At 48.7% G+C, this 12091-nt stretch overlaps 1 protein-coding gene across 3 annotated transcripts in view; it reads right to left on the reverse strand.

Moving 5' to 3' along the window:
- Positions 1–207: 207 nt before the first annotated feature.
- dnajc27 (DnaJ (Hsp40) homolog, subfamily C, member 27) overlaps positions 208–12091 on the reverse strand; it is a 63059-nt gene continuing 51175 nt past the window's right edge. For all 3 annotated transcript variants that reach the window (XM_072515420.1, XM_072515401.1, XM_072515410.1), the window contains 3 exons: positions 3392–3514; positions 1609–1766; positions 208–514 (listed from right to left, as the gene is read on the reverse strand). In XM_072515420.1, coding sequence (XP_072371521.1) covers positions 382–514; positions 1609–1766; positions 3392–3514 — 414 coding nt within the window. In that variant the 3' untranslated portion in view covers positions 208–381. The remainder of the gene's footprint in view (positions 515–1608; positions 1767–3391; positions 3515–12091) is intronic.

Genomic DNA, 12091 nt, shown 5'->3' on the forward strand with positions numbered 1-12091 from the left:
CTTTGTGAATGGTTCACATTCAGTACGTCTAAAGTTCCTTTCAATCTGCACCTTTATCATCCGAGATATCTCCCTCCAACTGCCCTTTAATACGAGTCACATGGGGCCCACCACCTCAGAACCAATTTCCCTTCAAAGGACATCATTGAAGTTTGCCTCCTAAGTGAAGCAAGGTTGTACTGATCAGTGTAATAATTACACCAAGTGTAAATGTTCAGGTTTATTAATCTCCTCACCTACATCCAAGTATTAAATTACATTTTCTCAGTCAGTATTGCCTCTGAAATCTGAAGTACGGGTGGTGTAAAACTCAGTCTGGGCAGAAGGCGGTTTTTAATCTCGTGTCAGAGTCCAAGTCAACTTTCATGGTAATCTCCTTTTTCACTTGATGTTTTTCAGCAATACAGTCCTGGCATTGACGACTGCTTTGAAGGCGTCTTCGCTCCCTGGGGCAAGGCATTTGTCCGGATGAAGGAGCATGGCCATCTTCCGATAGGCTTTATTCACCTCGTCCCTGTAAAAGTGACACAGACTCAGGGTCCACAATCACCCCCCCATCACACACACATGGCAGAAAATACCCTCGGGCAGGACACAAGGGGCACAAACGTTTTCGACACAACTCAGTCTGATCACAAATGGCCCTCCCTCTTTCCAATGTTTACCGGCCTCCCAGTAGGGATACAGTACTATAGTGACTGGATTCATAATCAACATGAGGTTGAACGTGATTTGAACATTACTTCAAATCTACCCAGGATATTTGTGAATTTTAATTTACTTTTTAGAATGCTGGGTGTACTGTGTGTGTGCTCTGTAGTTAAGCATAATCAAGACTGAAGACGATAGATATTTTCTATTGAATTAAATCAGAGATCAGTAAAATAAACAAATGAAAGGAGATGGAAGCTCCTGGTGGAGCACTGCAACAAAAAATCTAATTTGCTAAAGGAAACTTAGAAAATCAAATTCTGGGGATGATGATGCACTACAACACCTGCGGGACCCACTGGTCACGGAATGCCTCAAGAGGACTATCGCTATTTGGGTCTCAATTGATTTCAGGGATATAGGAATAGTGCAAGAATGTTGAACATAGAACATACAGTGCAGAAGGAGGCCATTCGGCCCATCGAGTCTGCACCGACCCACTTAAACCCTCACTTCCACCCTGTCCCCGTAACCCAATAACCCCTCCTAACCTTTTGGACACTAAGGGGCAATTTATCCTGGCCAATCCACCTAACCTGCACGTCTTTGGACTGTGGGAGGAAACCGGAGCACCCGGAGGAAACCCACGCACACACGGGGAGAACGTGCAGACTCCGCACAGACAGTGACCCAGCGGGGAATCGAACCTGGGACCCTGGCGCTGTGAAGCCACAGTGCTAACCACTGTGCTGCCGAGCTGCCATATAGTTGAGATTGACCTTGTTGAAAGGGGCCAAATGGTCGATTCTGGTTTCTGTTTCTGATCTTCCTCTGCTTAGGGTCAAATACCTTTCGGACTATGCGTGCGCTGGAACCATTACTGAGCCACAAACAGACTGTACACCAACACACTTCTTCTGACTGGGTGGTGAAAAGACCAATGGCAGTTTGCTTTACCTGGATGCTCCGGGCTTCATTCCCAATATTTCCCAGCTATCCTTGCTGTTCCGTATCCTGCGGATGGTATCTGCTTGCTCCTTGGTAAACCCCAAACTCACGCTGGACTGAGGTCGTTTACCATTCTCACACATGTCGAGAATCGATGAGAAGAATAGCTGGATGCATATGGAATGTAGAGAGAGGGTAAACAGGGATTAAACAGGGATTTGGGAAGTGTTCTTTCCAGATCATGGCGCTCAGACACTCTACTTCCGGGGATCGCCACGTGGTCTTCCCAGGGATCACGGCACTGTCCGGACCCTCTGCCCTGGGGATGATAGCTCTGCTTCTGGGTGGGTCAGAGCTCAACGTTACTGCGAATCGAAGCACTGCTTGGACACCCCACACCGAGGAACCGCCACGTTTGTCAGTCTCCCTCTCCTTGGATAGGACATTCCTGCTGCTGGAAGCACTGAAGCAAATCGCTTGGTGGCCAATAATGGTATCGGGGCCCCAGGACTGAAAAGGGGGCAGCAGAGGTAAAAAAATAGATGGCAAACAGAAGTTCGATAGCAGTGGCTAGGGCGGGGTGGGGGGTGGGAATGGTGATGGACAGAAGGGAGGGGCCTTCCTCCCTTTCTGATATGGTTCTGTGCTGTGCAAGAAGTAGGGAATGTGAATGCATTCTCATCGCAGACATGGGAATAGGCAGCCCCTCCCCTCCAACACCCTGCTCCCAAATACTCCTCCTCCTCATCTGGTATTACCGACTCGATTCAGCTGATTTACAGCTATGTCTGGATTACAGAGGAGACATTACTCAAATTAGGTCTGTTTTCACTGGAATTTAGAAGGTTAAGGAGTGACCTGATCAAAGTGTTCAATTTATTAACAGGGAAAGACAGGGCAGATAAACTTTTTCCACTGGTTGTAGATTTTGAAACGAGGGGCATCGTCTAAAACTTAGGGCCAGACCGTTCAGGAGAGATGTTGGGAAGCATTTCTTCACTGAGAGGGTGGAAGAGGTTTGGGACTGTCTCCCACACAGCAGCTGAAGCTGGATCCATTGTTAATTTGAAATCTGAGATAGATTTTTGTTCAGCAAAGTTACTAAGGGATATGGGCCCAAGGCAGGTGTATGGAGTTAGCACGGATCAGCCATGATCTCATTGAATGGTGGGACAGGCTCGAGGGGCTGAATGGCCTACTCCTGTACCTATGTTCGTCTGTTGTAAGTCCGCTGTCGGGCATGTTTAAGGGGGTATTTCTTGGTGGCTGCAGCTCTGGGAAGCACTGACTATTCACCTGCACTTTGCTGCATTTTTTGGACTGGGGGGGTTTCTGTGATTTCCTGCTGGTGAGCAGATCTCGCCAGCAGGAATGACTATCCGTAGATCGCGGCGCCATTTTCACCAGCCCCCCCTCCACCCTCAGATACCGATCACTGTATCGACAACCCCCCAAACTTTCTCCAGGCTCCTGGAACCCTCCTCCAAGAGGCAAGACCCCCCCCCCGGCAGTGCCCACCTGGGCATGGGGGCATCCTGCAATGTCAGCCTGGTGCCCGGGCAGTACGCCTGGTCCCTGTTTATGTGGATGAGTATGAAACCTGCTGTTGAGTCTCAGGTGTCAGGTTAATCGAGTGTGCCGATATTTGAATCATCGATTAGGCTGATTTAAATATGCAGATCGTCCTGGGCGGAGTGAGCTGGGGCACTGTATGATTCAGCTGTTGCACCTGGCAAGGGTGCAAAGCGGTAGCTGAATCGCTCATTGAAACAACTCAAGCCTTTGTAGGTACCTGGAACATCTCATTAATGCCCTCTCCAGACTGCGCTGATGTTTCAAAGTAGTGGAATCCTCTGCTCTCAGCCCAGAGCCGTCCTTCACTCTCATCAACCACACGTCGCTTCCCACAGTCAATCTACGAAAAGAAAAATCAGACACGATAGGTACAGGAAAACAATGCTTACGCCACACACAGTACACAGAGGATCTGTTTCTTCGATACAATTCATGTTCAAATGGCTTTAGCTCCAGAAAAATCAATCCTGATCAGATACGCTCAGGATAAGTAAGCTTTAGATACAGAGTAAAGCTCCCTCGACACTGTCCCCATCAAACACTCCCAGGACAGGTACAGCACGGGTTAGATACAGAGTAAAGCTCCCTCTACACTGTCCCCATCAAACACACCCAGGACAGGTACAGCACGGGGTTAGACACAGAGTAAAGCTCCCTCTACACTGTCCCCATCAAACACTCCCAGGACAGGTACAGCACAGGGTTAGATACAGAGTAAAGCTCCCTCTACACTGTCCCCATCAAACACTCCCAGGACAGGTACAGCACGGGGTTAGATACAGAGTAAAGCTCCCTCTACACTGTCCCCATCAAACACTCCCAGGACAGGTACAGCACAGGGTTAGATACAGAGTAAAGCTCCCTCTACACTGTCCCCATCAAACACTCCCAGGACAGGTACAGCACGGGGTTAGATACAGAGTAAAGCTCCCACTACACTGTCCCCATCAAACACTCCCAGGACTGGTGCAGCACGGGGTTAGATACACAGTAAAGCTCCCTCTACACTGTCCCCATCAAACACTCCCAGGACAGGTCCAGCACGGGGTTAGATACAGAGTAAAGCTCCCTCTACACTGTCCCCATCAAACACTCCCAGGGCAGGTACAGCGCGGGGTTAGATACAGAGTAAAGCTCCCACTACACTGTCCCCATCAAACACTCCCAGGACAGGTACAGCACGTGGTTAGATACAGAGTAAAGCTCGCTCTACACTGTCCCCATCAAACACTCCCAGGACAGGTACAGCGCGGGGTTAGATACAGAGTAAAGCTCCCACTACACTGTCCCCATCAAACACTCCCAGGACAGGTACAGCACGGGGTTAGATACAAAGTAAAGCTCGCTCTACACTGTCCCCATCAAACACTCCCAGGACAGGTACAGCACGGGGTTAGATACAGAGTAAAACTCGCTCTACACTGTCCCCATCAAACACTCCCAGGAATGGTACAGCACGGGGTTAGATACAGAGTAAAGCTCCCTCTACACTGTCCCCATCAAACACTCCCAGGACAGGTACAGCACAGGGTTAGATAAAGATTAAAGCTCCGTCTACACTGTCCCTATCAAACACTCCCAGGACAGGTGCAACACGGGGTTAGATACAGAGTAAAGCTCCCTCTTCACTGTCCCCATCAAACACTCCCAGGACAGGTACAGCACAGGGTTAGATACAGAATAAAGCTCCCTCTACACTGTCCCCATCAAACACTCCCAGGACAGGTGCAGCACGGGGTTAGATACAGAGTAAAGCTCCCTCTACACTAGCCCCATCAAACACTCCTAGGACAGGTACAGCACGGGGATAGATACAGAGTAAAGCTCCCTCTTCACTGTCCCCATCAAATACTCCCAGGACAGGTCCAGCACAGGGTTAGATACAGAGTAAAGCTCCCTCTACACTGTCCCCATCAAACCCTCCCAGGACAGGTACAGCACGGGATTAGATACAGAGTAAAGCTCCCTCTTCACTGTCCCCATCAAACACTCCCAGGACAGGTATAGCACGGGGTTGATACTGAGTAAAGCTCCGTCTACACTGGCCCCATCAAACACTCCCAGGACAGGTACAGCACGGGGTTAGATACAGAATAAAGTTCCCTCTTCACTGTCCCGATCAAATACTCCCAGGACAGGAACAGCACAGGGTTAGATACAGAGTAAAGCTCCGTCTACACTGTCGCCATCAAACACTCCCAGGACAGGTACAGCACGGGGTTAGATACAGAGTAAAGCTCGCTCTACACTGTCCCCATCAAACACTCCCAGGACAGGTACAGCACGGGGTTAGATACAGAGTAAAGCTCCCTCTACACTGTCCCCATCAAACACTCCCAGGACAGGTACAGCATGGGGTTAGATACAGAGTAAAGCTCTCCCTACACTGTTTGCATCAAACACTCGCAGGACAGGTACAGCACGGGGTTAGATACAGAGTAAAGCTCCCTCGACACTGTCCCCATCAAACACTCCCAGGACAGGTACAGCACGGGGTTAGATACAAAGTAAAGCTCGCTCTACACTGTCCCCATCAAACACTCCCAGGACAGGTACAGCACGGGGTTAGATACAGAGTAAAGCTCGCTCTACACTGTCCCCATCAAACACTCCCAGGAATGGTACAGCACGGGGTTAGATACAGAGTAAAGCTCCCTCTACACTGTCCCCATCAAACACTCCCAGGACAGGTACAGCACAGGGTTAGATAAAGATTAAAGCTCCGTCTACACTGTCCCTATCAAACACTCCCAGGACAGGTGCAACACGGGGTTAGATACAGAGTAAAGCTCCCTCTTCACTGTCCCTATCAAACACTCCCAGGACAGGTGCAGCACGGGGTTAGATACAGAGTAAAGCTCCCTCTACACTAGCCCCATCAAACACTCCTAGGACAGGTACAGCACGGGGATAGATACAGAGTAAAGCTCCCTCTTCACTGTCCCCATCAAATACTCCCAGGACAGGTCCAGCACAGGGTTAGATACAGAGTAAAGCTCCCTCTACACTGTCCCCATCAAACCCTCCCAGGACAGGTACAGCACGGGGTTAGATACAGAGTAAAGCTCCCTCTTCACTGTCCCCATCAAACACTCCCAGGACAGGTATAGCACGGGGTTGATACTGAGTAAAGCTCCCTCTACACTGTCCCCATCAAACCCTCCCAGGACAGGTACAGCACAGGGTTAGATACAGAGTAAAGCTCCCTCTACACTGTCCCCATCAGACACTCCCAGGACAGGTACAGCACGGGGTTAGATACAGAGTAAAGCTCCCTCTACACTGTCCCCATCAAACCCTCCCAGGACAGGTACAGCACAGGGTTAGATACAGAGTAAAGCTCCGTCTACACTGTCGCCATCAATCACTCCCAGGACAGGTACAGCACGGGGTTAGATACAGAGTAAAGCTCCCTCTACACTGTCCCCATCAAACACTCCCAGGACAGGTACAGCATGGGGTTAGATACAGAGTAAAGCTCTCCCTACACTGTTTGCATCAAACACTCGCAGGACAGGTACAGCACGGGGTTAGATACAGAGTAAAGCTCCCTCGACACTGTCCCCATCAAACACTCCCAGGACAGGTACAGCACGGGGTTAGATACAGAGTAAAGTTCCCTCTTCACTGTCCCTATCAAATACTCCCAGGACAGGTACAGCACAGGGTTAGATACAGAGTAAAGCTCCCTCTACACGGTTCCTATCAAACACTCCCAGGACAGGTGCAGCACGGGGTTAGATACAGAGTAAATCTCCCTCTACACGGTTCCTATCAAACACTCCCAGGACAGGTGCAGCACGGGGTTAGATACAGAGTAAAGCTCCCTCTACACTGTCCCCATCAATCACTCCCAGGACAGGTACAGCACGGGGTTAGATACAGAGTAAAGCTCCCTCTACACGGTTCCTATCAAACACTCCCAGGACAGGTGCAGCACGGGGTTAGATACAGAGTAAAGCTCCCTCTACACTGTCCCCATCAATCACTCCCAGGACAGGTACAGCACGGGGTTAGATACAGAGTAAAGCTCCCTCTACACTGGCCCCATCAAACACTCCCAGGACAGGTACAGCACGGTGTTAGATACAGAGTAAAGCTCCCTCTACACTGTCCCCATCAAACACTCCCAGGATAGGTACAGCACGGGGTTAGATACAGAGTAAAGCTCCCTCTACACTGTCCTCATGAAACACTCCCAGGACAGGTACAGCACGGGGTTAGATACAGAGTAAAGCTCCCTCTACACTGTCCTCATGAAACACTCCCAGGACAGGTACAGCACGGGGTTAGATACAGAGTAAAGCTCCCTCGACACTGTCCCCATCAAACACTCCCAGGACAGGTACAGCACGGGGTTAGATACAGAGTAAAGCTCCCTCTACACTGTCCCTATCAAACACTCCCAGGACAGGTACAGCACGCGGTTAGATACAGAGTAAAGCTCCCTCTACACTGTCCCCATCAAACACTCCCAGGACAGGTACAGCACGGGGTTAGATACAGACTAAAGCTCCCTCTATATTATAATCTTCACATTTTGTACAAAACATCATACTTCAAGAACGTCCACTTCTAGGTAACGCAACAATTTCTTCAGACAAGCACTTATTTTTGAGAAACACTCAGATAATTGATTTGCATCTAACCATTCGACCGTGGAAAGTTTCTTCCTTGTCAACATTTGTTCTGAGGCACTCAAGGCCAATCCTTCATATTTTTTCATTCACACCTTTTGTAATGTGTGTGCAACCTTGCAGGGAACAATGTATCTACATAACTGTTATGAGAGAGACATATTTAAAATATTTTCTGGTATTATACGAGTATTCTGTGTCGGTAAAGATAGCTGTGTGTGTGCAGTTAATTAAACAGGGGGAGGTTACTAAAGACATGTGATCTGCATGGGCTGAAAGGTTAAAGGGGTTGTGTTGATGCATTTGTCATGTTAGTTTGTGGTGAGATTGAGTTACAAGTAAGTAAGGCAGCACAAGTGGCTAGCACTGTGGCTTCACAGCTCCAGAGTCCCAGGTTCGATTCCCCGCTGGGTCACTGTCTGTGCGGAGACTGCACGTTCTCCCCGTGTGTGCGTGGGTTTTCTCCGGGTGCTCCGATTTCCTCCCACAGTCCAAAGACATGCAGGATAGGTGGATTGGCCGTGATAAATTGTCCTTAGTGTCCAAACAAAAAAGGTGAGGAGGGGTTATTGGGTTACGGGGATAGGGTGGAAGTGAGGGCTTAAGTGGGTCGGTGCAGATTCGATGGACCGAATGGCCTCCTTCTGCACTGTATGTTCTATGTTAAGTAAAGTGATTTAAAATATGCATTGTGAGGTATGTGGGAAACTTGGTTTTTCAGCTGTTAAATTTCTAATGGAGTTCTGAGGTGAGAAGGAATCATAACATTTTACAAAGATTTCATTGGTAATCAAAGGTACACAATTTTATTGACCCAATCAAGGACAATGGAGGGAAGTTATGTGTGGAACCCCAGGAAGTGGGCAGCACGGTAGCCTTGTGGATAGCCCAATTGCTTCACAGCTCCAGGGTCCCAGGTTCGATTCCGGCTTGGGTCACTGTCTGTGCGGAGTCTGCACATCCTCCCCGTGTGTGCGTGGGTTTCCTCCGGGTGCTCAGGTTTCCTCCCACAGTCCAAAGATGTGCAGGTTAGGTGGATTGGCCATGATAAAATTGCCCTTAGTGTCCAAAATTGCGCTTAGTGTTGGGTGGGGTTACTGGGTTATGGGGATAGGGTGGAGGTGTTGACCTTGGGTAGGGTGCTCTTTCCAAGAGCCGGTGCAGACTCGATGGGCCGAATGGCCTCCTTCTGCACTGTAGATTCTATGAAGTGGGTGAAATCCTTACTACATAAGAACTAGGAGCAGGAGTAGGCCATCTGGCCCCTCGAGCCTGCTCCGCCATTCAATGAGATCATGGCTGATCTTTTGTGGACTCAGCTCCACTTTCCGGCCCGAACACCATAACCCTTAATCCCTTTATTCTTCAAAAAACTATCTATTTTTATCTAAAAAGCATTTAATGAAGGAGCCACAACTGCTTCACTTGGCAGGAAATTCACAACCCTTTGGGTGAAGAAGTTCCTCCTAAACTCAGTCCTAAATCTACTTCCCCTTATTTTGAGGCTATGCCCCCTAGTTCTGCTTTCACCCGCCAGTGGAAACAACCTGCCCGTATCTATCCCATCTATTCCCTTCATAATTTTATATGTTTCTATTGGATTCCCTCGCATCCTTCTAAATTCCGAGTACAGTCCCAGGCTACTCAACCTCTCCTCGTAATCCAACCCCTTCAGCTCTGGGATTAACCTAGTGAATCTCCTCTGCACACCCTCCAGTGCCAGTACGTCCTTTCTCAAGTAAGGCGACCAAAACTGAACACAATACTCCAGGTGTGGCCTCACTAACACTTTATACAATTGCAGCATAACCTCCCTAGTCTTAAACTCCATCCCTCTAGCAATGAAGGACAAAATTCAATTTGCCTTCTTAATCACCTGTTGCACCTGTAAACCAACTTTTTGCAACTCATGCACTAGCACACCCAGGTCTCTCTGCACAGCGGCATGTTTTAATATTTTATCATTTAAATAATAATCCCTTTTGCTGTTATTCCCACCAAAATGGATAACCTCACATTCGTCAACATTGTATTCCATCTGCCAGACCCTAGCCCATTCATTTAGCCTATCCAAATCCCTCTGCAGACTTTTTGCTTTACCACTCATCTTAGTGTCGTCTGCAAACTTGGACACATTGCACTTGGTCCCCTTAATGAGTACGTTGTATCATTATTCGCCAGTGAGAAGGACATGGCGGATATCGAGGTCAGGGGTAGGTGTGTGAGCAATCTTGAGAACATCAATATATCAAAGGAGGAAGTGTTGAGTATCCTAAATTGCATTGAGGTGGACAAGTCCCGGGGCCTGATGGGAACTATCCCAGTTACTGTGGGAGGCAAGGGGAGAAATAGCTGGGGTTTAACAGATATCTTCATATCCTCTTTGACCACAGGCGAGGTTCCAGAGGACTGGAGAATAGACAATGGTGTTCCCTAGTTTAAGGAAGGAAGCAGGAATAATCCAGCAAATTATAGGCCGGTGAGCCTGACAACAGTTGTGGAGAAGCTTTTGGAAAAGATACTGAGGGACAGGATATGTGCACATTTGGAGGAACGTGGACTAGTTAGTGACAGGCAGCATGGATTTGTACGGGGAAGGTCAAGTCTCACCAACTTATTTGAGTTTTTTGAAGAGGTGACAAAGAAAATTGATGAGGGAAGGGCTGTGGATGTAGTTTATATGGACTTTAGTAAGGCATTTTACAAGGTGCCACATGGCAGGCTGGTACAAAAATTAAAATCACATGGGATTCGGGATGGGCTGGCTAGATGGATACAGACCCTGGCTCGATTATAGAAGACAGAGAGTAGCGCTGGAAGGGTGTTTTTCAGAATGGAGATCTGTAGCTAGTGGTGTTCTGCGTGGGTCAGTGCTGGAAGCTCTGTTGTTTGTAGAGCTATAAAGAATTTCTGGATTGATTTTCCCACTGAGAGAGTCACTTTGCCCAGTTGCTCTTCAAAAGCCCGAACCACAAGTCTTAAAGGTTCCATTTGTGAGGGCACTTTCTATCCAAATCCATCTTTGTAACAAAGCTGGTTGCCCCCAGTTTGGTATTTCAGTATAAACCACAAATTCCTTCTATCTAATTCCTTTTCTTTTGCCTCTCTTATTAGTTTCTCAGGTTTACTGGCAGCCACCAAACCTTCATGGTCATGAGGACATCTGCTTCTGTTGGGACTCTGTTCTGTGGTCACCATTTCATTGTGTAATTACTTCGAATCCTTACAGTGAAGGAGAAGGCCATACGGCCCATCGAGTCTGCACCGACCCTTAGAAAGACCACTCTACCAATGTCCACTCCTCCGTCCACCCCGTCCAATCCCCATAACCCAAACTCCACATCCCTGGACACTAATGGACAATTTAGCATGGCCAATCCACCTAACCAGCACCTCTTTGGACTGTGGACTGTGGGAGGAAGCCGGAGCACCCGGATGTAACCCACGCAGACATGGGGAGAAAGTGCAAACGCCACACAGACAGTGACCCGAGGCCGGAATTGAACCTTTGACCCTGTTAAGCACTGTGTCACCGTGCCGCTGTGGGGCAGCAGTCGCAATCTCAGGATGTCTCAGGAAACAGGGTCTGCCATTTGAGACTGAGATGAGGGGAAATCTCTTCACTCAGAGAGTGGTGAACCTCTACCAGAGGAAGCTGCATAGGCCAAATCTCTGAATATATTGAAGAGTGAAATAGATTTCTGGACTGTGAAGGTGTCACAGGACACGGGGAGAGTGCTGGAGGATGGGACTGAGATAGACGGTCAGCTTGATCATGTTGAATGGCAGAGCAGACACGAAGGGCTGAATGGTCTCCACCTGCTCCGAGTGTATATGTTTCTGACCAAAGTGAAGCCGAGCAGTATCCCCGTCAGCAGCCCGCCCCTCCCCGATGAACTCAATGCATTCTGTGCTCGATTTGAGCAGGAAATCAACGATCCGCTGTCAAGTGCCCCAGCAGCCCATAATTCACCCATACCCACCATCACAGCTTCCGAAGTCAGATTGGCCTTCCTGAAAGTGAACCCTCGGAAGGCGACGGGTCCGGACGGGATCCCTGGTCGTGCACTCAGAGCCTGCATGGATGTAGCCACCTAAATTGGGCAACTCCCAATTAAAAATGGCGAACGGCAAAGGCTGATGGGAAAGTCAGGCAACAAAGACAGAAACCAGCAGGTGCAGGTTTGCTGTGTATTTAACTCTGGAAAAGCCCAGACAATATCAATACCAGCGACCATCAGCATAACAAAGTAGCAGCCATCTGCATACTGATGAGCAAT

The sequence above is a fragment of the Scyliorhinus torazame genome, chromosome 1 (assembly GCF_047496885.1).
Source record: "Scyliorhinus torazame isolate Kashiwa2021f chromosome 1, sScyTor2.1, whole genome shotgun sequence".
Taxonomy (NCBI): domain Eukaryota; kingdom Metazoa; phylum Chordata; class Chondrichthyes; order Carcharhiniformes; family Scyliorhinidae; genus Scyliorhinus; species Scyliorhinus torazame.